Below are 26,812 nucleotides of genomic sequence, written 5' to 3'. Positions count from 1 at the left end.
AAATACTGAGTTTTAGTAGCATCTGAATTAATGAGGTTTTATTGATTATTTTGTCGTCATCAAAACTTTTCCTGATTATTTCAGAAAATGAACGTTTGGTTCCAATCTCAGTACTTTTGTGTTTAGATCGCTAACTGAAAGCCTTTATAGCTGCTTGTTTCATAATTATAGTTTTTCTTTTTTCTCTTCTTTTTCAATCCTCCTGATCCCTGTCCGTGTCACTGTAGGTGCCTTTATCATCTGCTGGACTCCTGGACTGGTCTTGTTACTTCTAGATGTGTGCTGTCCACAGTGTGATGTTCTGGCTTATGAGAAATTTTTCCTTCTCCTTGCTGAGTTCAACTCTGCCATGAACCCCATCATCTACTCCTACCGCGACAAGGAGATGAGTGCCACCTTCCGACAAATCCTCTGCTGCCAGCGCAGTGAGAACACCAGTGGCCCCACGGAAGGCTCCGACCGCTCAGCTTCCTCGCTCAACCACACCATCTTGGCTGGAGTTCACAACAACGACCACTCTGTGGTTTAGAAAGGAAACTAATGATGAAAAGCTAACCATCATCCATGGAGGGATGAACAGCCTCCCCCTACCAAATTGCAAAGGCAAGGTGGGGCGTGAGTGAGGAAGAAAATAAACTCATGTACTTAAACACTAACCAACGTCAGTATTTGTTCCTACACCCCACAAGACTTCACATATATTGAAAATTAGCTTATATGGCAACCCTCATCCTGATCCCCATTCCTTTGGAAAGTAGAAAGTGGACTCCTTGTAATGGAACTCATGAATAGACTCTGGAGTGTCCATTTAGACTACACTAACTAGACTTTAAAAGCTTTGGTCTGGTTTGGCGCCAGTCAGAAAAGATTCTGACTTATTGAATCCACAACTTCATTTACATACAGGCTCCCCCACCCCTTCTTTTTTAATTCTTGAAAGATACATTTCATTTAATAAACATGTGTTTACACCTATTGGCATGCTTGTGATGGACAAGACTATGGCCTTTTTTTTTTTAACTACCATATCTCTATATTTTTCCTTACATAGAAAAATAGTAAATTAGAATCTTTTTTTAGAAAGCATGCATATAATGTATGTATGCAGTATGCCTTAAAAAAATAGAAGGATACTAATTGTAAAAATCTTCTGGGAAATAGAAGAACCTAGATGTCAATGCCATTACTTGTTAAGGTTATGAAACAAACAATGCTGTAGTCAGGTTATTACCTTTTTATTAAAATATTATAGCAGTATAAACAATAGGGAATGTACATTTATTACCGGAAGAATATGTACTGTAAAAAGTCATAGAAGATAAAGACCAAGTAATGTTGTTCCCACATATTTATGATACCCAAGTGCGTTCTAATTACCAGTACATCAGAGGAATTTTTTAAAAGCCTGTGTTTCTTTTTTGGATTATAATATCATACGTATTCATTGTAGAAAACTCAGGGGCCTAAGGAGGGTAACAAGCACCTAGGGGCAAACTCTAAGTTGTCACCCCTCCCCCCTGCAACTCCAGTGCCCAGGGACAGACTCTTAAGTTGTGCCCCTCCCACCCCCCCCACCCCCCAATTTCAATGTTGATGTTGATAGCTGCCGCGTAAGCAGAAACACCTTCTGTCCTCTTGTCCAGCTGCCTCAGTCAGGTGCCTTTCTTATTCCACGCCTTGTCTAGAGCCCCCTTGGACTTGTGCCTGGGGGACAAGTGCTCCCCTCTGCCCCCTTGCTATACTTCTGAGAAAACTTAAAAATATAGAAATGTATGAAAAAGAAAAAAAAAAAAAAAAGACTGAAAATCTCACAACCCAGAAGTAGCCACCATTAATAGCTTTTTCCCCTTCTCTATGCCTATATGCGTGTTATATACTTTCTTATATAATTGGGATCTTACTGTAAACAGTTTCGTAACCAGTTGTTGTTTTACTTCAGCACTGCCACATTTTCCTATGGCATTAAAATTTTTACAAAAACATAATTTTAATGGCTATATAGTATTAGTATTCCATTTAATGGATGCCACTCAGTTTATTTAACCATTCCCATATTGTTGACTATTTAGATTAGCTCTAATTTTCACTATTATAAATAATGTTTCAAAAATTTTGTGTACATAAAACTTTGTCCACATAATTGATTATTTACTTAGGGCATATTCCCATGAAGGAGTTTGTATGTTTTAATGTGAAATGTCTTTTTCTGGTTTTACCTTTTGTAAGAAGGGATTCCCTGCTTTTGCAGTGCCTGCATGGCAATTGTGAGGAAAGCCAGTGAAATTACCTTTTTACAAAACAAACGCAGTGGCTACTTTAGTTGAGAGTGCCTTTTTTATAGAAGAAGATGGACTAGACACAGTCAACTGTTACAAATAACCAGGACACCCTAACAGTCATGTGTGGTAATTCCAAACGTTGTTTGAGGGACTGCTTATCCAGTTCTTGGTAGCCACAGCTGTAATACAGAATTGAAGAAAATGCAAATGAGTCAAATGTGCCAAGTGAATAAAGGATTATCATATTAAATAGCCTGGATAGTATGGTAGTGTGTATTCTCCAGGAATCTCCTTATTAGTTGACACCTGTTTAACACATTGTCCAAAGATACCAGTAAACGAACTCAGTTTGCTCTGTAGTAAGGAACCAGTGAAGTAACAAAGCAAGTATGGGAAGTACAGACTATGTTTAAGAGAAAGATGTCCAGAAAAAGAATAGCAGTTTAGGAAGGAGGAAGTTGGTGCACAGTCAGCGTTCGAGCAATGGGCAGACTGGTGAAGTGCCCACCATGAAAAGGGTGTGAGGAATTCACCCATCAGTTAGCACAAAGAAGTTTGCACATACTTCATAGAAAAGAGCATTCTATACTGGAAGTAAAAAAAAAAAAAAAAAAAAAAAACTTGGATTTTTACTCGTGTGAATATATTCTGAAGGAGATATGGACTATTTGAAATAAAAAAAATATACTAATTGGACCTTAATAAATCATTGTCAATCAGTGTTTGGTAATGTGTGATCAGTGGGGTTTCTCTTGTTGAGGAATCCTTGGACTTGCCTTGCACAGTGACTTCCCTCCCTGACTTTCTTTATTCCCTGCCACAAGGGCTGCTGAGCTCTGAGACGAAGCCACATGTGCTCCCGGAGACCAGAGCTGCTTTTTTCAGCTTGAGTAATAAGTCTTTTCAATGCCCCAAAACAGTGGTTTAATGTTCTGTGAAAGGAAGGAGAAGGTGTTAGGACAATACTTGACTTCAACAGGATAACTGTTACAGTGAGTTTCTTTTGGAAAATCCCTGATTTTATTAAAAAATTTGTGATAACTTTATGAAAAACTAAGTTTATATAGTCACAGTGGCCTTTATGCTTATAGATTTAATAACTAACAAGATACAAGTTGTGTGTGTGTGTCTACATAAATGTTTTCTGATTATATGTCAATTTTATTCTTTTCGGTAATTCGAGTGAGTTAATGACTTTGGAAGGGAATTCTGAATCTTATATTAGGCAGATTGTTAGGTGGATATAAGATAGTTAGGTATCAAAATGTCTTTGAACTCTTCCTCACAAATTACCTTGTTGTTGTTAGGTGCTGTCAAGTCAACTAGCAACCCTATGTATAACAGAAAGAAACACTGTCTGGTCCTGCGCCATCCTCACAATCATTGCTGTGCTTGAGCCCATCGCTGCAGCCACTGTCAATCCATCTCATTGACGGTCTTCCTTTCTTTTGCTGACCATCTACTTTACCAAGCATGATGTCCTTCTTCAGGGACTGGTCCCTCCTGATAACATGTCCCAAATATGTGAGATGAAGTCTAGCTTTTCTCACTTCTGAGGAGCATTCTGGCTGTACGTCCCCCAAGACAGATTTGGTTGTTCTTCTGGCAGTCCATGGTATATTAGCTACACCTCACAAATCCCCTCATTTTATCACTGAAACCATAATTTCCTAGACACTCAAAACCTCAGCTAGAACTTTATACAACCTGTCTTATTAGTCTTTCTCTTTCCCAATTAACTGTTTGCTTTAGGCTCCACTGCTCTTCTTCCTTGTAATTTATTCCAGTGTTCTCTCAACTTCTGAAATACTGTAATTATGTATTATTTCTAATCTCTCACCTTAAGCCCAGAGTGTGCACTCCTGCTAAATAAATACTGTGGAAATGCTTCTTTTACTGGGCCCCTTCACTGTACCAAGCTAAGGAGAACATTTTTGTGTGTAGATGTCTTGACGTAAGTTACTTTTTAAATACCAAGTGAACCTCACCTGATCCCAAACCCTCATAAAGATTGGAATTTGTGGGTTAGGATTTAGGTACCATCTGAAAGAAGAAATGTGTGTAACTAGGAGCCAGAAAGGGTCATGAATCTTCCTAAGTATGGTCTACTCATCCTCTAAGCATTCACCTGTATCTTGCATAGTCTATGTATCAGATTCTCTAATTATTCCTTAAAAGTGTAATTCCCATATTTACAGATCTTTTAAAATTTATTTTGTTGTTGAGAATATCTACAGCAAAAACATACACCTGTTCAGTTTCTACGTGTATGTTTCAATGGCATTGTGTACATCTTAAAGTTGTGCAGTCATTCTCACCCTCTTTTCTGAGTTGTTCCTCCCTCATTAACATAAATTCACTACCCCCTAGGGTTCCTATCTAATCTTTCAAGTTCTGTTGTCAATTTGATCCCATATAGATAGATCTTAAAGGAGCATAATGCTCAAGGCAGACACTCTTTACTAGTTAAGCTATTGTTTGATTTTAAGAAAACTTCAGGGGATATTTTTGGTTTAAGGTTTAAAGATTATCTTAGGACAATAGTTTTGAGGGTTCATCCAGCCTCCATGGCTCCAGAAAGTCTTGATTTCATGAGAATTTGAAATTCTGCATTTTCCCTGTTTTGATCAGAATTCTTCTATAAAATCTGTGATCAAAATGTTTAGTAATGGTAGCCAGTTCTGGTTTCATGGCAAAGGAGGCAGTTATTCATGGAGGCTAATTGTCTGCTTGATGATGTAACCTGTTCTAATGCCCTTTTGAAAATCTACAGTGTTGGAGAGGGGAGGGTAAATTAAGGCTCATGGCCAAATCCACCTGTTTTTGTGCAACCCTCACGCTAGCAATGAGCTTTACATTTTTAAATAGTTAAGGAAAAAAAGAATATTTTCTGACACATGAAAATTATGTCAAATTTAAGTGTCCATACAGTTATAAAGAAACACGGCCACACTCAGTTTACGTACTGTCTGGCTTCTTTTGCAGTACCATGGCAAAGCTGAGTAATTAAACAGAGTGCATGGCCCCTGAAGTCTAAAATATTTAGTATCTGACCCTTTACAGAAGAAGTTTGCCAACCCCTGATTTAGAGGATTCCATTTTCAATCATGTTATCCTCATTTGACTATGGATGTTCAGTAGAAGAGGAAGAAGAAGAAACTGGGCCACATCATGATCTCTTTTAATTCAGCTATAGATTGCAGAGAAAATTCCCAATTGTATTTTTAAAGATATTTTTTATTCTGAAACAATTGCAAATTTACAGAAAAGTTTACTGAACTTATAGAACAATTTTCTTGAACCATTTGTGAGTAAGCTGACAATATTATGCTTCATCACTGTGAAGTTCCTACAAAGAAATCCTCTTTTATAACCGCAATTAAAAAAAAAAAAAACCTATTGCCATCAAATCAATTCTGACTCATAGCGACCCTATAGGACGGAATAGAACTGCCCCACAGGGTTTCCAAAGAGCAGCTGGTGGATTCGAACTGCCAACCTTCTGGTTAGTAGCCAAACGCTTAGCCACTGAACCACCAGGGCTCCATAACCACAATGCAACCACAACCACCAAAATCAGGAAGTTACCATTGATGCATAAAACAAAAAAAAACCAAACCCAGTGTCGTTGAGTCGATTCTGACTCATAGTGACCCTATAGGACAGAGTAGAACTGCCCCACAGGGTTTCCAAAGAGTGGCTGGTGGATTCGAACTGCCAACCTTTTGGTTAGTAGCCAAATGCTTAGCCACTGAACCACCAGGGCTTCATAACCACAATGCAACCACAACTACCAAAATCAGGAAGTTAACATTGATGCATAAGCTACCATTTAATTCACAGACCCCATTCAAGTTTTACAAATTATTCCAATAATGTTCTTTATAGCAAAAAAAAAATCCAACCCATGATCACTGATTCTATTTAGTTGCCATATCTCTTTAGTCTTCTTCAATCTTGAACAGTTCCTCAAGTCTTTTCTTGATCTTCATGATTTTGCCACTTAATGATCAAAGGCCTGTAATTTTGTAGAATATTCCTCAATTTGGTTTTTTCTGGTCTTGTGATTAGACTCATTTTATTCATCTTTGACAAAATAACCCAGAAGTGCTGCTGTGATTCTTGTCATTGTGTTCTATCAAGGGGCACAAGATATTGATTTCTCCCATTCCTGATGATGTTAACTTTGATTACTTCATTCAGATCTGCCACATTTCCCAATGACGTTGCATTTGTGTAGTGATTTACAGCTTACAGAAGACATTCGGATTATTTGCATTTTGATTTTTGCAATGACCTTGTTATACATGAGAAAACTGAGCTCAGAAAAAAAATTGGGGACCTAATATTTGTTGTCCGCAGCATTATTTGATTTCCAATTATACATATTCTTTATATCGTAACCCATTCCTCATATGTATTTATCTGTCTTGGCTGTTCAAACAAATGATGAATTCCTTGAGGAGAGGTACAATTTATTACTTTTTTTTTTTTTTAATACATCAAAGAACTTAGCACAGCAAAAAGTAGTAGAAGATAACATGATATCATGAAAGGATGCCTGAATTGTCCTGTGTGGTCCTCATGTTGTTGCAGTATGCCCATATCCCAAGCTGGATAATAAGTTGTTTGAGGGCAAAGTAATTGCACATTCTACTTTCTTTTTATGGTCCAAATGATGGAACAAGACCAGAAATATGCCTTTTACTAAATTGTTCTTATTTGAGAACTATAAGACCATAATTAGGTGTAATAGTTGTTCTTATCACTATCCTTTACTCCTTAATTTATTTAATTTATTCTTAATTAATTTTTGAGAGCCCTCAGTATACCAGACCCTTAGGATACTGCTATGAATAAGATAAGTTAGATAAATTTGTGCTCTCATGTAGCTTAGAACTTAGTAGGGGTGAGGGAGAAGTAAACATGTAAATAAACAAGAATGAAATGACGAATTGTCTTTAGTGCCAAGAAGGAAATAACGAAATGACTTAGAAATTAAAAGAAAATGAAAGGGCTGGGAAAGGAGGGAAGGGGAACTACTTTTTTTTAGGTAGTCTACGAAGGCTCTGTCTTAGAACTGGAACTGTCATTTCAAAGCCCCTCACCTTGTGCCTGAGTTGCACAGAGGCATGGCTCAGTCAACTCCTTGAGCTTGCACCCATTCTGGTAATCAGCGCACATCAAAACACCCCAACAGAAAAACAGGCATGCATCTAGCATATGTTGATAGGAATTTTAGGCAAGATGTATAAAACCTAGGGTGAGAGAAGTGTGTCCTTTGGGAAAGGAGACCAAGTATCTATGCACTGTGAGAAAGGCAGACAGGCATAAGGTTTTGAATGATTTTGAAATTCATTGAGAAAAGTCATGGAGGAATGATAAAGGATTTAGCCAAATAAATGACTCAGTTTGGCTTACATCTCAGAATAAATTGAAGAGAATGAAGATTGGAGGCCAACACAAGATGAGAGGCCATGACGTAAGTTGAAGTGAGGGATGAAGTGGGCAGTCAAGTGGAGAGAAGGATATCTGAGAGGCATTCAGGACCTGGTGGTGGTTTTGACAGGGATCTTGATCACTGGAGGAATGGGTGTGTGATACGGTAACATAAGCAGCATAGGATAAAAAGAAAATTTGCAGGAAAAAAATAATGAGTTGAGGTATCTATGTGACATTCAAAGGAGCCCTAGTACTGACAGAAAGCTCAGCAGTTTGAGACCACCAGAGGCTTCATGGGAGAAATGTGTGGCAGTCTGCTTCTGTAGAGGTTTACAGCCTTGGAAACACTATGGGGTCTCTCTGAGTTGGAATCAACTTGATGGCAGTGGATTTTGGCAGTGGACATTCAAGGATAACTTTGAAGTAAGGAAGTGACTGTGTGAATCACAAAGTTTAGGCTACATCTCTGGACTGAAAATCTGATTCTTGAGTCAGGTTTCTTCCACTGCTGTCCTGCCACATATCACCCTGAGGTGGGAAGCACAGAACCTTTGATCTGCTTGGATAGGAAGGACAAAAAGAGAGAAAACAGGGAGAAATAAAGAAGTGTAACTTAATATCTGAAAATGTTACCCAGAAACGTGGATATGTTTCTCTTCAACATAATAAAGTTAGCTATTGCCTTAGTTATCTAGTGCTGCTATAACAGAAATAACAGAAGACGGTGGCTTTAAAAAACAAGTTTATTTTCTTAAGTTTAGGAGGCTAGAATTCCAAAATCAGGGCACTGGTTCTGGGAGAAGGTCCTTATCTCTTCTGAGCTTCTGCTTCTGAGTGATCTTCATGTGGTTTGCCATCTCTCTTGCACCATCTGTGCTCTGCTCTGCTCACTTGTTTAATCTCTTTTATATATTAAAAGAGATTAACTCAAGATACACCTTATGTTATTCCTGCCTCATTAACATAACAAAGAGAACCATTCCCAAATGGGATTATAACCACAGGATAGAGGTTTGGATTTACAGCACAAATTTCTGAGGACATAATTCAATCCGTAAGAGCTTTACTTAGTGTTTTCATTTTTTTAACTTAATAATACATGTGGTGAATACATTATAGAGATATAGCCAAGGTTGCTAAATGTGTATCTACCTCGCTGCACAGTTGAGGTAGAGATTATTGGAGCTCATCAATATTCTGTTTTTTTCTCTTTTGGGGACTCTTAGAAAACTATGATTCCGGTAGGCAGGTCCACGTGATTAGTTATGGTCAGTGGACTATGAGTGGATGTGCCATGTGTCATTTCCAGGCTGAAGAAGTAAAAAGCCCTTGTGCTACTTACTCTCTGGGTCTTTCTTTCCTGAAAGCCAAGCATAAAAATGGTGGTATCACAAGAGAGTGAAGTCTCCATCAGAGACCTTGAGTGATGATGTAAGAGCAAAACCCCAGCTACCTCATGTTAATAGAATAGTATGGACAGGAAATAAACATCTGCTATGTGTCCAGTGGGGTTTTGTGGTTCATTTGTTACTGCAACATTACCAAGTCTATCATAATGAATAAATATTATTTAATTTTGTTAGGCAATAGAGTTCTTTATGGTTTTTTTCACTGCTGAATAATGTAAATTTAAATTTTTAATTTTGGCAGGTAATAATAAAAAATATTGTACCAGTTTATAGTCCTACAGTGTATGATAATACTTCTTTTTATCCATATCTTCACCAACATTGGATGCTATCAGTCCTTTATATTTCTTTAATTAAAAGAGAATTTGAATGCCTTTTCATGTGATTAAGTGGCTTATTAGGTATCTATTGCTGTGTAACAAACTACTCTAAAACTTAGTGGTTTGAAATAACAATAAACATTTATTATCTCTCATTCTTTCTGGGGGTCAGGAATTTTGAAGCACTTTAGGTGGACAGTTCTGACTAGGGGTTTCTTATAAGTTCAGTCAGAGTTGGCTGGAGTTAGAGTCATCTCAAGGCTTGACTGGGGGTTGAGGATCCATGACCAAAATGGCTCACTCCCATGACTTATACATTGATGATGGCTGTTGTTTGGAGGCCTCAGTTCCTCTCCCTGTGTGCCCCTCCAGAGGGCTGCTTGAGTGTCCTCATGACATCGTAGCTGATATCCGCCAGAACAAGCAATCCAAAAGATGAAGAAAGAAGTGGCAATGCCTTTTACAACCTAGACTTGAAAGTCACACTCTATCACTTCCACAATTTTCCTGGTCATGTTCTGATTCAGTGTGGAAAGGCATAAATATCAGAAGACAAGGATTATTGTGTGGCATCTAAAAGGTTGGCTACCACAGCCTTCCCTCTGCACCTCAATGATTCATGTTCCTTCTACATGCGAAACACTCGCCTCTTGCCTCTTCCCCAGGTTTCTGAAAGCCTCAACCCTTTACAGCATCAGCTCGAAGTTCAGGATATAGATGTGGACGAGATTCCTCAAGTATGGTTCCTCAAATACATTACCTTAAGTAGAGTTTCTCTTGATATAAAAGCCTATGAACTAGCCCCACCCCACCCCAAATCAAACATACAAGCAGTCCTTGGGTTACACTTGAGATCTGTTCCTATCTGTGTCTTTAAGTTGAATTTGTAGTTAAGTCAGAACAGGTGTCAAAAAAAAAAAAAAGGAGGCAGAGCCAAGATGGTGGAGTAGTCAGACACTTCCAGTGATCCCTCTTACAACAAAGACCTGAAAAAACAAGTAAAACAATTATATATATGACAAGCTAGGAGCTCTGAACATCAAAGGCAAAGTTAGAAAACTGAGTAGCAGGGGGAGCGACAGATGGTTCAGAAGTGGTGAGGAGTTGCTGAACCTGAATCTCCAGGAACCCTCAGACACCATTCCCTGGAGAGGCTGTGGTGGGGCTGGTGGTAGCATTCAGGAAGCAGCTTCCTAGGGAGAGACAGTGAGCTGCACAGCCTACTCACACCTCCAGAACCAGAGAAGAACAGTGCTCTTGGCAAAAGCTAAGTACTTGCATTCATTTTACCATGCCCCCAGCCACCAAGCCAGCTTCAGTGGCTGTTGATTTCTGTGGGCCTGAGATAGGTCCTGCTGCCCACTCTGAGCTATTCTCCCAGCCTTGTAGAAGGAATAAATTCACAGCTGGGGGAAAAGATAATCTGCCAGCTCCACTAACCTGGGGAGCTCAAGAGAGAAGCAGCTCCTGTCCAGACATAAATGGTCCACAGACCTTGAAGACTTTTCACCCCTGCATGGGACCTTTGTGTGCCCATTTCAGGAGAATAGGTTCTTATTGGCAGACTGCAACTGTTTCAGCTGTGCAGTGAAGAGGTGGGTGTTTGATGTTTGACATCTCTTTGCCTATTAAACAGGGTCTTCACCTACCTACACCAGGGGCCTAAGAATTGGTGGCTCCAACCATGTCACCTAGCCACCTATGATCGGGGTCCAAGGATAAGTGGTATCTCCCAGCCCTTACAACCAAAAGCATTGGGTGCCCATGGTCTGGCTGCAGAACGCACCCGCCTGTGCACTCCATGGAACAGGGATGCGCTTTCCTCACAGACACTCAGAGGACGGTTGTCAGCCCCCTGCCTTGTTGACAGCGTGACCCCTGCTGCAACCACATACCTGTACCTACACCAATCACCCCTGCCCCTCTAAGACTGTAGGACAGAGCCCTTACCACACACTTGATGACCAACTACCTGGACACCTGAACTGAATCCATACAAGAAAAGTGAATGGACTCCTAGGCTCATATACCTGGTAACAGTTCTAGCCATCTGGTGACAGGATGTTAAAGCTTCAAAGACAAAAATAATGAAGCTAGCTCACTCAAGCAGCCTACTTGGGCATATCAAAACAAAGCAAAGCAAGAAGCTAGGATATAGTAAGCAAACACAAATTAAATTAATACAATAATTTATAGATGGCTCAGAGACAGCAGTCAATATCAAGTCACAAAAAAAAAAAAACCCATTGCCACAGAGTCGATTTTGACTCATAGCAACACTATAGAACAGAATAGAACTGCCCCATAGGGTTTCCAAGGAGTGCCTGGTGGATTTGAACTGCTGACCTTTTTGTTAGCAGCCATAGCTCTTAACCACAGCCTTTCCAGAACAGGCGTACAAGGTTCTTATTTAGCCTTACTTTAGTGCAAGAAAAGGCTTGAAGCCCTTTCAATGATGTAAAAGCTTCAAGTGCAGCAAGTGAGTGTGATTGTGATGAAGAATTTGTTGGGAGTAGAGGTTGGTTTAATTATTTCAAAGTGAGGGCAAGTTTATATAACATAAATGGCAAATACAAGTTGTCCATAAATCAAATGTCCATAACCCAGGGATTTACTGTACAACACTGGGACAGTCATAAGATAACACTATAGACATTCTTGTCCAAGAAAGGGGAGAATTGGAGACACACAGAAGACACTGACCTATGGCTGGGATGATATCCAGCAAGATCATCTAGGTAGTCCCTTGATTAGAGCTTAAGTCCTGGGAATGATTCTCCATGGCTATTAGTTCCTTGCTCTGGGCTCTTATTTGCCATCTGAGTCTTCTTTTCCTTTGTATGAAAGTTAGCCTGTGCTAATGGCTCATTAGTTTTTTCAGCCCGTTCTTGGCCTGTAGAAATTTGGGGGTCCAATAATTTCTTTTCATTTCTGCTGTCTGTGTCCATTTCGGTCCAAGCTAGCAGTGATTCTGCCAATACATTTATCTCAAAACATTTGTGTGTTTTCTATGAATTTTATTAAGTTTACTAGACAAAAGCAACAGCCACAAATCTTTTTGAGATAAGTCTTTCCCACATTTCACTCTTGTTGAGACAGTTTAGGACAACAGCTTTAATTTTCTTAGAAGGCCTATTGTTTGGATGGTTCTTAGAGGCACCTACTTAGATCTTTCTGAGACCTGAACAAACTATTTTATAGTCACAAACTTAGCTTATCTTTAGGCCATCTTTCCTTAGACAGTGCCCTGAGTTTGTTCTTTACCCGAAGGCATTTTTTACTTACCATCACTTGCCATTTTTGGAAGCTGACAGTTTTGAAAGCAAACAATTCTTAGCTCCTTCATAGGTAATAGCCCTTCCTTCACCCCTCCTCTCTCCTCTTGCATTTTAGTATAAATGACAAGAAGAGAGGTAATAACTCCAGCACTTGACCTGGAAATCTTTTTAGCTAAATCACTCAGTTTATTAGGTATATTTTCTATTTTCCCTATTATTGTAGGTGTCAGTATTGATAAATTTTCTGCCACTACATTAAAAGGATTCCCATTTCTCCAGTTTCTAATACCACTTTCCTTAAGTCTTCAGTAACAGCATCCTTGAAGACCATCATTTATAACTCTAGCCTTGGAAGTTTCACATTGTCACTTCAGTAGTGTTCTATTATCTTCATAGTTTGCTCTGCTGGAGTCCCCCAAAGTTCAGGCCTGTGCCTATTTTCTTCTTTTCCTATTTTTTCTACTACATGCTCTCATCCAGTTCCATGATTTTAAAAACATCTATATGCTGATGGATCTTAAATTTTTTGTCTCTAGCACTGTCCTGTCTCCTGGGCTCCAGACTAATGTGTCCTGTTGTTTTTTTTTTTCCCCCCCTCATTAATTATAGAAGCTATTTTTATATAAGCAAAATCACCCCTTTGTCTATTATAAGTCTTACAAATATTTTCTCCAATTTGGTACCTTTGTATGGTGTGTTTAGTTTTTATTTAGATGTATTTATCCATTTTTTTTATATAGGTTCTGAGATTTTTGTCTCATTTAGAGAAAACTTTCTACCAACAGGATAATTTAAAGGTTATTTTTCTAATATTTTGCCACTCTGTCACAATTTAAATCTCTTACCCAACTAAAATTTTTTATGGTGTTGACTTAACTTTTTTTCCCAACATATAGTCACATGTGTTAACATCATTTACTGAACAGCCATTCTTTCTAGTTTGTCTTATGGTAAATTCCTATATATATATAGAATGTTTTTGGAAATTTTAATTGAATCCACTGCTCAATCGTTCATTTTTGTTTAGAGTAATTTTAAAATCTTTTCTAATATCTAGTAGGACAAATCCCTGCTAATTACTTTTACCCCCCAACATAATAATTTTAGCTGCTTTTATATACACAATTTTATCTGATTATTAATATAATAGCCATTCAATGTAGGAAATTTTTAAAATAAAGAAAAGGCAATGAATAAAATGACTTTAAAATAAAGCCAAAATTAAAAACCACCCGTACCCTTCCCCACCCCCTCACCAGCTCTGCTAGACCTACTCTTTACATTTTGCGCATAAACTTTGATACAAAGACTGCAAGTTGCCCACCCATTGTCCATGCCCTCATCCCCTTTACTAACAAATTCCTGATTTGGTTGTAGGCAGCAATGTGCCCAACTAAAAGCCTGTATTTCAAGCCTCCCTAGCAGCTGAGGGTCATGTATCATAGCTCAGACTATTGAAAGATAAGAAGTTGCTGGGTGGAGCTTTTAAGGAAGCTCCTGAATGGGGGACTGACTCTGATGGCGTGTCCTGTTTTGCTTTTTGCCCTTGCCTTTTTTTCTGATATGCAGACACCGTGGATCAACCATATTGTGACTGCCGTATGGGCTCTGGACTCCCAACATTAGGGATCCTCGTAATGTAAGAAAAAGAAAAGCTATCTAGGTAAAAGGGGGATGTGGGGAGGCTGATGGAATGTCATGCGTAAAGTTTATAAAGTATGTATTTAAAGACCTTAAAAATGACATTACGGAGTATGAAGGACAGTGGCTGGAGTTGAGAAAATTATCAAAAAAAAAAAATTTTTTTTTTTTTATATCAGGCTGAACCCCATAATTCATTCATGCTGAGGAGATTTGTGTTTATTCTAAGGGCAGCAAGCCACTCAAGAGTTTTAAGGCAGGGAGGAAAACGATGAGATAAGCAGTTTTTAAAGCTTGCTGATTGGATAATAGATGGGGCATGGGTAGATGAGGAAAGACCAGTAGGCTTCTACTAAAGTATCTGAAGTAAAAAATGTTGGCTTGGACTGGGGTGCTGCTGGCATGGATGGGAAGAAGTGGTCATATTTGAGATATATTTAAGAAATAAAAAAGCACCTGGGTGATATAAGTAGTTAACATGCTAGGCTGCTAATTGAAAGGTTGGCGTTTAGAATCCACCCAGAGGCCCCTCAGATGAAAAGCTTGGTGATTTACTTCCAAAAAATCAGTCCTTTAAAACCCTATGGAGAAAATTCTATTTTTTTCTTTTCTTTCTTCTTCTTTTTTTGTAGTATCTACCTCTGGGGCATCCAGGAGGAGAGTCTGCATAGGAAACTGAGTTGGACTTATAGGGCTTGCTATGAAGAAAGATATGGGTTAGAGACAAGAATTTGAAATTCACATGCACCCTATCTTGACTGATAGAGGGGGTAAAGGTACAGACCATATTAAAGGTTTACTTCTAGGAAATGGAATTTATGGGGCAACATTTGACTTTATACATTATGCATTTCTATATTGTTGTTAGGTGCCGTTGAGTCGGCTCTGACTCATGGTGACCCTTTGTACAACCAGTCCTGCACCATCCTCACAATCATTGTTAGGCCTGAGCCCATTGTAACAAACTTGAGCCATTTTAACAAACTTAACAATATAGAGCCCAGCAATGGGATCTATATTATTAAGCTTGTTAAAATAGTATATATTATTTTTGTATTTAAAACGAATAAAGATTAAAAAAAAATCATATCATAGGAGAAGCAATGATATGAAAATATGGGACCCCTTGTTCAAAAATTAAGAATTTTCAGGACACAACAGCAGAGCATTAAATCAAGTGCAGGGCCCTTCTAAGCATGGACCCCAGTGTGACCAACTGCATAGATCACATGTCCATGAAGCTTGTCCTGAGAAATTCAGCTAGCAAATTAGAATAATAGGAGGATGTGGTGAGACCCAGGGAGTAGGATACCTGAATAAAGTGATTTGGGAAGTGGAGCCATTTGTTTATTTTCAAATTAATGTATTATGTAAAATTTAAATGACCATTTCTTAGAAGGGCTATGCATATTTCACAGACAATGAGAAGAGAATGATATTATCAGAAGAATCATATATTGAATAACTAGAAGGATGTGGATAAATTATGTGAGCAGATTTTTGCTTTTGGACGTGATATGCATACCCTCATTATTCACTGCATTAATTTATATAAGTGTATTAGAGTAGAAGAGGCATAGGCTTCAAGTGTTAGCTATTATATTATTGAGGCATTGACCTCACCCCAGCCATTTAAGAGGAAGTTTCAGGATTCAGTAGTATGGTGAAGGCAAACCTAACTGAAGCTCAATGCTGCTCACTCTAATGGGGATATTTTCTCTCCTTAATGACCAGAGCACAGGTCCCAGGGAGCAGCTGAATGGTGTAATGCATTGGTTCTTAACACTGTCGAGGCCAATACAACAACAACAACCCATACCTACCTTTATTAACAATTTTTTGTTTAAACATTTATTATCCTGAAATGAGATACTTAGATAATCTGACCTAATTCATACCTTAAAAAAATCAATATAATTCTCTAACTCTAATAAAATGGAAAACATAAAAAAGGAAACTAATCATATGTTTCAATACGTAAATGATCACCAAAACACAGTTGAGAACATAATGAGGTAGTCAGATGTTTGCACTACTTATATTGAATAAGTTAGATTTAAGGGAAATGAGACATTATTCAATCAGATATAGTAAACCCACCACAATAAGTGAAGTTTAACAAATTCAATTACATAAAAAGCAGGGGCACATTATTAAAGGTCAATGAAATGACTAAGGCAAACCTGCAGGCTCTTAACCTACTGGGATTTCCTGGCGTTGGCTCTGCGGGCCAAGACAATCTCCTCCCAATTGCAGTTTGGAGCCTCCTGGTGCCTTAATATTGATGGGAAGAATTCCAGATCTTGTATTTCCAATTCTTTTTTTGAACTGGGTTATAACATCTCATTGGGTCCGTTGTTAATTAATGACCTAAATAAAATCTTTGACACAGGTTAATTTTACTTTTCTATGAGGTTCATGATTTTACTGCTTTGAAAAATTATTACTTACCAGTATCACCTTTTTCCTCTGCTTTGCTCCACCCACCCCTTATCCCCGCAAAAAAAAAAAAACCATTTTGTGCTGCATAAATACTGAGAGACCTAGTGGATGGAAAGAGGGTGAGGGTCAAAGATGGGGAAGGTGGAATATGCAGGGGATTCATGGCCTGAGGACATGTCAGGAACCACAGACAGCAGCAGTGCCTGCTGCAAACACCCGAAAGTAAGGCAAGACCTGCTACTCCTGGGCAGATGCTGGTGTCTAATCCTTGGAAACCAAGTGGGACAAGCCTGGAGTCCTTGGGGGCCACAGAAATAGACCAGAGCATCCTCCTTCCAATTTCAAGATCTTTTACTTTTTAATAAGCTTCTTTATGTACCCAGATGCCTCCAGCAAGAAGTCTGCAAGGCGAAATAAAGGAGAAAAATGGAGTAAGGAGAAATGTATGCCCATTTACCCAGAAGAAACTGAATTAAACTTCAATAACCTAAGTTTTAAAACAAGTTTCAAAGTTACCTTGGAAAAAGCAAGATTAATTTTTTTTTTCCTACCACTGGATGGAAATAGGGCCTCATAAACAGTAACAACACAACCGAAAAACCAAACCTACTGCTTGTTGAGTTGATTCCAGCTCATGGCGACATTGTAGACTTTCCAAGGCTGTAAATCTCTATGGAAGCAGACTGCCACATCTTTCTCCTGCGGGGTGCTGGTGGTTTCAAACTTCTGACCTTTTGGTTAACAGTCCAGCACTTTAACCACTATGCCACCACAGCTCCTATTTTTATCCAGTGGTGAGGCCTCATAAGAAGGTTGAATTCAGTTATAAAGAAATGAAGCTACATTTCTGTACTTCCAAGATGTGGCTATAAATTTCAACCACCTCACACAAAAATTAGATCATGGCATACATATTGCATTGTAATCTGCTTTTTAACATATTTTAGATAATTTTTATGCATATATCTCATTCTTTAAGTGGTTGTACGATATTGCATTGTGTGCATGTACTATAATTTAAATGCTTCTTGATGGACATTGAAGTTTTTACAATTTTTCCCTCTTATAAAAAATGCTGGGGTAATATTTTTGTATATCTTTGTGCACTTGTCTAATCACTTCCCTAAGGTAAATTTCTAAAAGTGAAATTGCTGATATAAGGAGTAGGTAATTTCAATTTTTTAATACTATTTATCGGATGCCCTTGAAGGTTTTTCAGTTATTAAAGAACTCATTTCCCCATGCCTTCATAAATACTGGTCATGAGCAATCTTTTGGTTCTTAGCCAAATTGGTATGTGTTTAATTATTTCTTACTTCTGTTTTAATTTTTATTTCTTTATTAGTGAGATTGAGAGTTTCTCATGTGTTTATTATTTTTACTGGCTTATCCTTTGTCTTCAAGGAAACCCTGCTGTCGTAGTGGTTATGAGTTCTGCTGTTAGCCAAAATGTCAGCAGTTTGAATCCACCAGGCGCTCCTTGGAAACCCTGTGGGGCAGCTCTACTCTGTCCCAGAGGGTCGCTATGAGTCAGAATCGACTAGTTGGCAACAGATTTGGGTTTCATTGTTGTTGTCTATAGGGTTGCTATGAGTTGGAATCAACTTCATGGCAACGAGTTTTTTGTGTATTTTTTATAAATTGTTGGTCTTTATGTTAATTTGGAAGCTATTTTTTTGTTAACATTTGCCTTATGCATTAACCCTTTGTCTTTCTTATATATTGAGAATTTTTTTTTCCTACCTTTGAATATATTGTCTTTGGCGATGTAAAAGGTTTTCATTTTTCCCTTAACCAATTCTATATGATTTTCATTTATGGTTTCTGGATTTTGTGACAAGATTATAAACGCTTTTCCCTCTCCATTTTATAAGTATATTTGACTATTTTTTCCTCTATTTATTTTGTGCTATTACTTTTACTGTCTAAGTATTTAATCCACTGCAATATTTTTAAGTGCATAGTAAGAAATAGAAAGGTATCTTTATTTTTCCCAAGAAAAGAGCCAATTGTCTTTTTTTTTTAATTGTACTTTAGATGAAGGTTTACAGAAAAAAACTAGTTTCTAATCAAACAGTTAGTACACACATTGTTTTATGACATTGGTTAACAACCTCATGGCATGTCAACACTCTCCCCTCTCAACCTTGGGCTCCCTATCACCAGCTTTCCTGTTCCCTCCTGCCTTCCAGTCCCTGCCCCAAGGCTGGTGTGCCCCTTTAGTCTTGTTTTGTTCCATGGGCCTGTTCAGTCTTTGGCTGAAGGGTGAACCTCAGGAGTGACCTCATTACTGAGCTGAAAGAGTGTCCAGGGCCATACTCTCAGGGTTTCTCCAGTCTCTGTCAGGCCAGCAAGTCTGGTCTTTCTTTTTGAGTTAGAATTTTGTTCTACATTTTTCTCCAGCTCTGTCTGGGACCCTGTATTGTGATCCCTGTCTGAGAAGTCAGTGGTGGTAGCTGGGCACCACCTAGTTGTAGTGAACTCAGTCTGGTGGAGGCCATGGTAGATGTGGTCCATTAGTCCTTTGGATTAATCTTTCTCTTGTATCTTTAGTTTTCTTCATTCTTCCTTGCTCCCGAAGGGGTGAGACCAGTGGAGTATCCTAGATGCCTGCTCACAGGCTTTTAAGACCCCAGATGTAACTAACCAAAGTAGAATGTAGAACATATTCCTTATAAACTATGTTATGCCAATTGAGCCAGATGTTCCCCAAGACCATGGTCCCCACAGCCCTCAGTCCAGCAATTTGGTCCCTCAGGGAGTTTGGATGTGTCTATGGAGCTACCATGACCTTACCTTGTACAGGTTGTGCAGCTTCCCCAGTATTGAGTACTGTCTTCCCCTTCACCAAAGTTTGAGAGCCAATTGTCTTAACACAAGATAGGAAATAGTTTATATTGGTGCATGTGTGTATTATAAATGTATTTGCATATGGAGAAAGAGAAAGAAAAATATAAAAAGTAACCTGCTGATGTGAACTATTTTATTTTTAATAATTTAATATTTATTTAATACTTTAGCATTTATTCTAATTTTTACAATGTTATACATTTTGATATCTGAGATAGAAGCTTATCCATACTATTCCAAGATTTGGAATATTATGTTAAGACTTTTGTAAGGATTCTCACACATTTCTTCTTGTATACACAATTGAGAATTAATGTGTCAAATTCCAAAATACTTGAAAAGTGTGTGAGTTCTTTGTTTGCTGGATATATAGATCTATATATTTTATTCTAATAAAGGTTGCAATTGGTATGTTTAATTTATCATAAATTCTTATTTTCTGGTTTAGGTATCAAATTAAGATAGTTTTGCTATAGTCTCCCATTATGACTGTTATTGTGGCCAAATTAAATACTTATGACTTAGCTTGACATTGTGAATCATTTTCTTATTCATCTGCTAGCATAGATTTTTGTTTGTTTAAATTTAGACTTCTCTGATATTAGTATTTCCAAGACTGCTGTTATCTTTCTTATTAATTTTCCAACTCCATGCTATTTTGTTTGGGGACATGTATCAACAGCAAAAAGCTTGATTTTGCTTTACTTTTAACTCCATGAGACTTTGCATAAGAAAGTTATTTAGTTGATTCTCTTTCTCTTCATTATGCTTTTTTATGTCCTTATTTTTCTTTGTTTTAATTTTCTATCTTGAAATTTTTTTTTCAGTTAGTTGAAGTTTGACACTTAAAAAAAGGTTTTCTTTCAGAAATCTTCTAGCTTCTTTCAGTAACAAGAATATGTGTGCGTATTTCCCTTCTTCAAGTTCTCAGAAGTTTACCACAGTTTTACTTACTTCCTACCCTCGCCTCCAAAATCCCTTGTATATTTGAAAACCCTATATTTTTATTTTCAGATCCTTTTTTTTTTTTTTTACAAAATGCATCTTATCTTTCAAGTGTTTTGCTAACACATGCCAACAAGTACTTATGTAACTGTATTTTGCTGATTATATTATTAGTTACATGTTTTATACCATGTCTTACTCTTTCTTTACCTCTTTATGCTGAATTATCTTTCTTTACACTCCCATAAATGAATGTTTTTCCAGAAAACATACTTTGTGACCACTTGCATGTGTGAGACATGTTTCACTTTCCCTCTTATGTGAAAAATTTTGGCTGAGTGTAGAATTCTTGGGTAATAATCCATTTCCTAAGAAATTTTTAAATATTGCTCAATTGTCTCCAGCATTGAGTATTGCAAGGTTCATAAACAATGTCAGTATGGTACATTATCATAGTGCAGGATTGAATATATATTTTGGAATTCAGAAATTTCAAGAGCCCTCTTGGTATTTATCCTTCTGTAAATGTCTTGTGTGTGCTTGAGAAGAATTAATGTTCTCTATAAATAAATTCTATATATTTTTGTTAGATCCGGTTTAATTACATTTAAAATCTTTGCCATTTTGCTGTTCTCACTTCTGTCTTTCCTATCAGCAATTGAGACTTCCCACTTTGATGGTGCTTTTGTCATATTTTACCTGGGCCTCTACGAATTTCTGCTTTCTATATTTTGAGACTATTTTATTAGGAGCATTCATGTTTAAAATTGTTTATCTTCCAAAAAAAAAAGTTGTTTATCTTCCTTGTGAATTAAGTCTTCTGTCATTATGTAGTGATCCTCTCTATCTCAAATAATACTTTTTAACTTAAAATTTTTATAATCTGATATTAATATAACTATATGCTCATTTCTTTAACATTTCTCCCCAGGACTCAGTAAGTCTTTTTGATGTAAGCCTCAAGGAGTTCAGAGAATTTTTCTTCTATTATTTCTTTCATGTGTTCTTTAGTCTCCTCTCAAACAGGACTCTCAATTATATAAATATTGGATCATATTACTGACTTATCCTCTTATTATTTCTACTGATGTCTTTTTTTTTTTTTTTTTTTTTGTCTAAATCCTATGATAATTCCCACTAGAATGAAAGCTCCATGGTAACCAGGATTTGTTTTTCTTCTTGTACCCTACCACCTGGATAAGAACCAGAACAGAAAATAGAGGAGGTGCTTAAAATAATATTTGTTGAAGAGGTGAGTGAATTATTTCTGGAGTACTTGTTCTAATTTGTTTTTCACCAGTCCAGTATTAATTCTGCTATTCACATTTTCTTTTTCTTTTTTTTTGCTTAAGAACTCAGTCTTGTTCTCTGATTGCTCCTTTTTCTTAGCAGCCTACATTTATTTTCTGCATCCAGTAACCTATAAAATTTTACTGAAAATACACATTGTAATTTTTAAAACATTCTTTTCTGTTTCTACTACCAGCTCTGTTTCTTTGAGAGGAGGGGCTTTGGTACTAAGCTAGTGCCAAAAATCTCTCTATACAAGGTGAATACCTTGTCAATGAAAGGCATGATTAACCTGTATTGGAACTTATTTGAGCCCCTTCAGCAATTACATATGCTGCTTCTGTGTGTCTCCCAGTATGGCTCACCCTGACCGACCACTTACTGCAGGAGCCTGAGAACAGTTTTCTCTGGATACGGTTAATGGAGAGAGGTTCTCTTTGAAGCATAGAGCTGAAGCTTAGATTACAGCCACTGTTGAGGTAATTGCATGGGTCACTGGATAGCAAAACTCTACTAACTTAGTATTTAGGATATTTTTAGAATTTTAGTGATTTGAATTTTTATTTTGGTATTATATTTCATGTTTTCTTTGAGTTTGATCAGAGTTCCTGGCCTATAGAAAAAAAAAATTAAGATGGGAGATTTTCGGCTATCCCTCTATCTCTGTTTTGCCGTCATGCTTCTCAAGTTGTCTATAGTCACTATCTCTTCTTTCTTACTGCCTATTTTCTCCTCGATCCACTCTAATTAGGCTTCTATTTCTACATTTTTCCTGAAACCACTCTCGTCAAAAATGCTTTCTAAATTTGGTCTTTCTAAATTTGGTGATTACTTTTCTCTGACTTACTCAGCAGCATCTTAGGTGTTTGACAAATATCATCTTCATTAGGCTTCAGTGATAAAACACAGTCATTATTTTCCTCCTACCTTTATTGATGTGCATTCTCTGCTTTTCTATCCAGTTGCTGTGCACCCCAAATTCCAGGAAATATGTTTCAATTCCTCATGTGATTTCCCCCTTTCCATGAAAACCACACTCACTTAAATTGGGGGAATTCATGCCCAAAAAACTTCAGGGACAGCTGCCTAATTTTTTATGAAATTTCTATTGTATCCTACCTTCATTGTGCTTTGAATTTGGTAATTAAGACAGTAGTGTGATATCATTGGGATATTTTCCCTTTGTGGAAATTAAAGATCTTTCATCAAGCACTGTAAGAGGAATTCAGAAACTTACCTGCCTCGATTAGTTCAAGGTGTCTGCTTGCCTTCATCTGAGGGATTAGACTCTTTCCCTCCGCTCCCCACAGAAGCTTTTCTGCTCCCACTGGACTGCAGTTTAGCAGACTTTGGAGGCTTATGGTACTAGCGGGGATGGATTACTCAATAAGCAAGGTAAGTATGGGCTTAATCGTGCTTACTGACTAATCTATAGTGCACAATTACACCTGTTTTTCATCACGTCAAAGCTGTGGTGAACCAGAGGTGTAACTAAGGTATGGCATATAGGATGGTGCTCTGGGGCTGCTTGAAGAGAGGGGCTAATGAGCAGTTTCTACTGGCCAACACAATTTCCATCACCAGTTGTGAGAGACCATTCAGCAATTTATAACTAATTGCCATAGACACTATTTTCTGTAAGTAGGCCCCTGGGTGAAATTGTTCACTACAGATTAGTAAATAAACAAAATTAAGCCCCTCTGCATACCTTGCTTACTGTAAACTTGTGCATACTGTGCTGACTGGTTAATCTGCCCCTGGGTACTACCCAACTGGTACCAAATCTTGAGACATTACAATAACATATGACCAGGTTGGAGCAATGTGGTTAGAATGTGCCACAGAAATGTATAAGGAAGGCTAGGTCAGAGGCAGAGAAACACAACTACTTCTGTGAGTGTCTGCTGGACCTCCCAGTTGGGATTATCATGGACTTTATCAGTCTTTCAAAGACTGATTTTTCTGAGCAGAACCACCTTGTTGACTTAGATCAACATGGGAAATGACTAGGACTCATGAGCTAAATATAATATTGATGGAGGGTCCATGATCTGTCATCCTGTTTAGTCTGTGAGGGCTATCCTCCAAGGGGCAGATGAATGGAACTTAGAGGCTCAGAAGCAACCAAACAGAATTCATGCAGTGTTGATTTATGATCAGAAATTATTAAATACTATTGAACTGCCCTGCTACTCTGAAAACCCCGTAAGTCTCACTAATGTTGAAGAAGAGTAGTGTTAGGAAGGAAAAGGAATCAACATTAATGGCCTTCAAGGCAGCAGGATTTCTTAATGATGTTCAGGACTTAATGGTGGGATACAGTGTACAGAGGGACACAATTCCACTTCTTAAAGACCAAAGCCAAAACCAAACCAGTTGACATCAAGTTGATTCTGACTCATAGCGACCCTATAGGACAGAGTAGAACTGCCCCACTGAGTTTTCAAGAAGTGCCTGGTGGATCTGAACTGCTGAGCTCTTAACTACTGTACCATGACAGAGCCCTTAAGAGAGAGTTAATAGTGAAATGCTCCAAGGCAGCCATGTTCTGACTTGGAACTGCATCTTCTAACTACTCACAGAGAGACTCTGCTAACTCAGGTATTCAATTCCCCTACTAGTTGCAACCCCCTGAGCTGGGGTGGAGACTCATTCCCTTTTGTTTAGGCTGAGGGGAAGAGGGACATCTAGTGGCAGTCTGCAACCATGAGGATTGTTACCGGAACACACAACTTCATGCCAAAAATCTGGGACAGAGCTTCTGGAGTGACTACCGACTAAATACAGAATCAATTGTATTGGCTCCCCAGGAATTTGCCCATCCCCTAGCCTCGAGTTTAGCAAGCAGGGACTGTGGTTGTCCACCTGGAAAACTTCCAGAAGCACAATTACAAGGGCAGTTGCAGATATCCCCAACAACAACAAAAAGGCAGGGAGAGGGGGACTTCCTGGGGCTTCTGATGAGCTTGTTTGACAGTGGATACTGTACCAATTAGTTTAATATATAAGCAGGTAGAAAACTCAAGAGTTTCCCATTTTCCATTCTATGAACCTTCACCTTTCTAACTATTTTTATGGTGCAACCTATATATCCTTAACCTGTCAATGTAGATCAGCATTTCAAATACCCCATCTTTAAGATGCTGCCAGGAGTTTACTCTTAAGTCGTAATAGGACAAACCATTAAATGATCAAACTCAACCAAATGACCTGCAAGCACTTGGACAATTTATATATTCTGACCAAAGTGGACAGATATGATAATATGTGCAGGGAAAGCACAGGCTATGAGGGGCAAACCAGAATAACTGCACAAGAAATATCAGTTGGCAGCAGTTACCATGAAGGCATTGGTTGTTCAGTGGTAGAATTCTTGCCTTCCATGCAGGAGACCTGGGTTCTATTTCCGGCCAATGCGCAGCTGTCACCAGTCTGTCAGTGGAGGCTTGCATGTTGCTATGATGCTGAACAGGTTTCAGAGGAGCTTCCAGAGTAAGACAGATTAGGAAGAAAGGCCTGGTGATCTACTTGTGAAAATCAGCCAGTGAAAACCGTATGGATCACAACAGAATATTGTCTGATACGGAGCTGCGAGATGAGCCCCCTAGGTTGGAAGGCGCTATACAATGTCTGCAACAATGGACTCAAACAAGTCAACAATCATGAAGAGGGCATGGACCACACAACATTTTGTTCTGTTGTATATGAGGTTGCCATGAGTCAGGGGCCAACTCAACAGCAGAAGGGCCTGACTCTTGACTCCTCATTTTATCAACTTGGCCCTTCTCCAAACTCTTCTTCACAATCCAGTCTCTGAAGTTCTTTTCCAATATTCTGCTCCCACTTTTTCCTGTTCAAATAGTTGTGTCAGCTCTGCAGAGCAAGAGGCATGTTTCTGTCCTATTGTCTTTAAAGTTTTGTATTTCTTTTATTGGTCCCCAAATGGAAATTTTTCTAAATAGCTCTCCTGCCATTTGATTATTCCTAACTCATAGGAATCTTATCCTAATTTCTTTATTGTGACACACTAGTTTTTCTTCTAATTCTAGGTCTTTTTTCTGTTAGCACACAGGTTGTACTCATTGTATTACATCATGCGTATTTGTAATTTCCTATGAAAAAATCGATTTTGGTAGGGAACAATATCTTTCCTTAATTCCTCTTCCCACCCCACTGTACACTCTGCTTTACAGTACAGGCAACTCCAGGGATATTTGTGCCAATGTGCAGTATTCCTTTTATATATCTTCAGTTTAATACCAATGAAGAGACATTCACAATTATCCAGGAAAAAAAAAAATCACTTCTTTCCTGGAAAATAGTACTTCAGAGGTAAAGCCAAACAGAATGTATGGGTTAGTTTGAATTACGAAAGCTAACAGTTTTAACATCAAGCATATGAAGGGTTATTATTGAAGAGATTGGGACCAGTTGCTCTCACTCAGGCTTGTTCAAAGCCAGGACAGGCTGTAGATACTGCGTGGGGCTACCAAACAGAGTGGAAACCTTAGACTTGGAGGCCAGGTCTGAAAATCTATCCTCTAAAATAAATTTAAATTTTTATTCCATGCATAAACCACTGGGTGGGTATGTGGTGAAATGAGTTCCTTTCTTGGTTTTTTAAAAAACAGCTTGAGAGATTTTCTCCCGAAACGCTAAGGAGTTATCTTTGCCCTAGTTTTCTACCCCAGAGGGTTTGTTACTTTTGTCTAGATTGATCGACATTTCCTGGTTAAGCTGTAAAAAACTTGATGGTTTGATATGTTTTGTCTGACCCTGGGCTGCAGCTTGCCCTGTGATTGGCCTATTTTACCCACCTTGCTGGGATTGGTCAATATACTATAGACTATGCAAATGAAGTGACTATGATCCACCAAGGGGATTGGTCAGTTTGTGGCCCTGCTGGGAGAGTCATG

General features: G+C 38.2%; 1 protein-coding gene across 7 annotated transcripts in view; it reads left to right on the top strand.

The window, feature by feature from the left end:
• Positions 1-9,479, top strand: part of LPAR1 (lysophosphatidic acid receptor 1) — a 139,724-nt gene extending 130,245 nt beyond the window's left edge. For all 7 annotated transcript variants that reach the window (XM_049896875.1, XM_049896876.1, XM_049896873.1 and 4 more), the window contains one exon: positions 228-9,479. In XM_049896875.1, the coding sequence (XP_049752832.1) occupies positions 228-529 (302 nt within the window). In that variant the 3' untranslated portion in view covers positions 530-9,479. The remainder of the gene's footprint in view (positions 1-227) is intronic.
• Positions 9,480-26,812: the final 17,333 nt, after the last annotated feature.

This window comes from Elephas maximus, chromosome 9 (genome assembly GCF_024166365.1).
Source record: "Elephas maximus indicus isolate mEleMax1 chromosome 9, mEleMax1 primary haplotype, whole genome shotgun sequence".
In the NCBI taxonomy this organism is placed as follows: domain Eukaryota; kingdom Metazoa; phylum Chordata; class Mammalia; order Proboscidea; family Elephantidae; genus Elephas; species Elephas maximus.
This window is presented reverse-complemented; position numbering and strand designations above follow the sequence as displayed.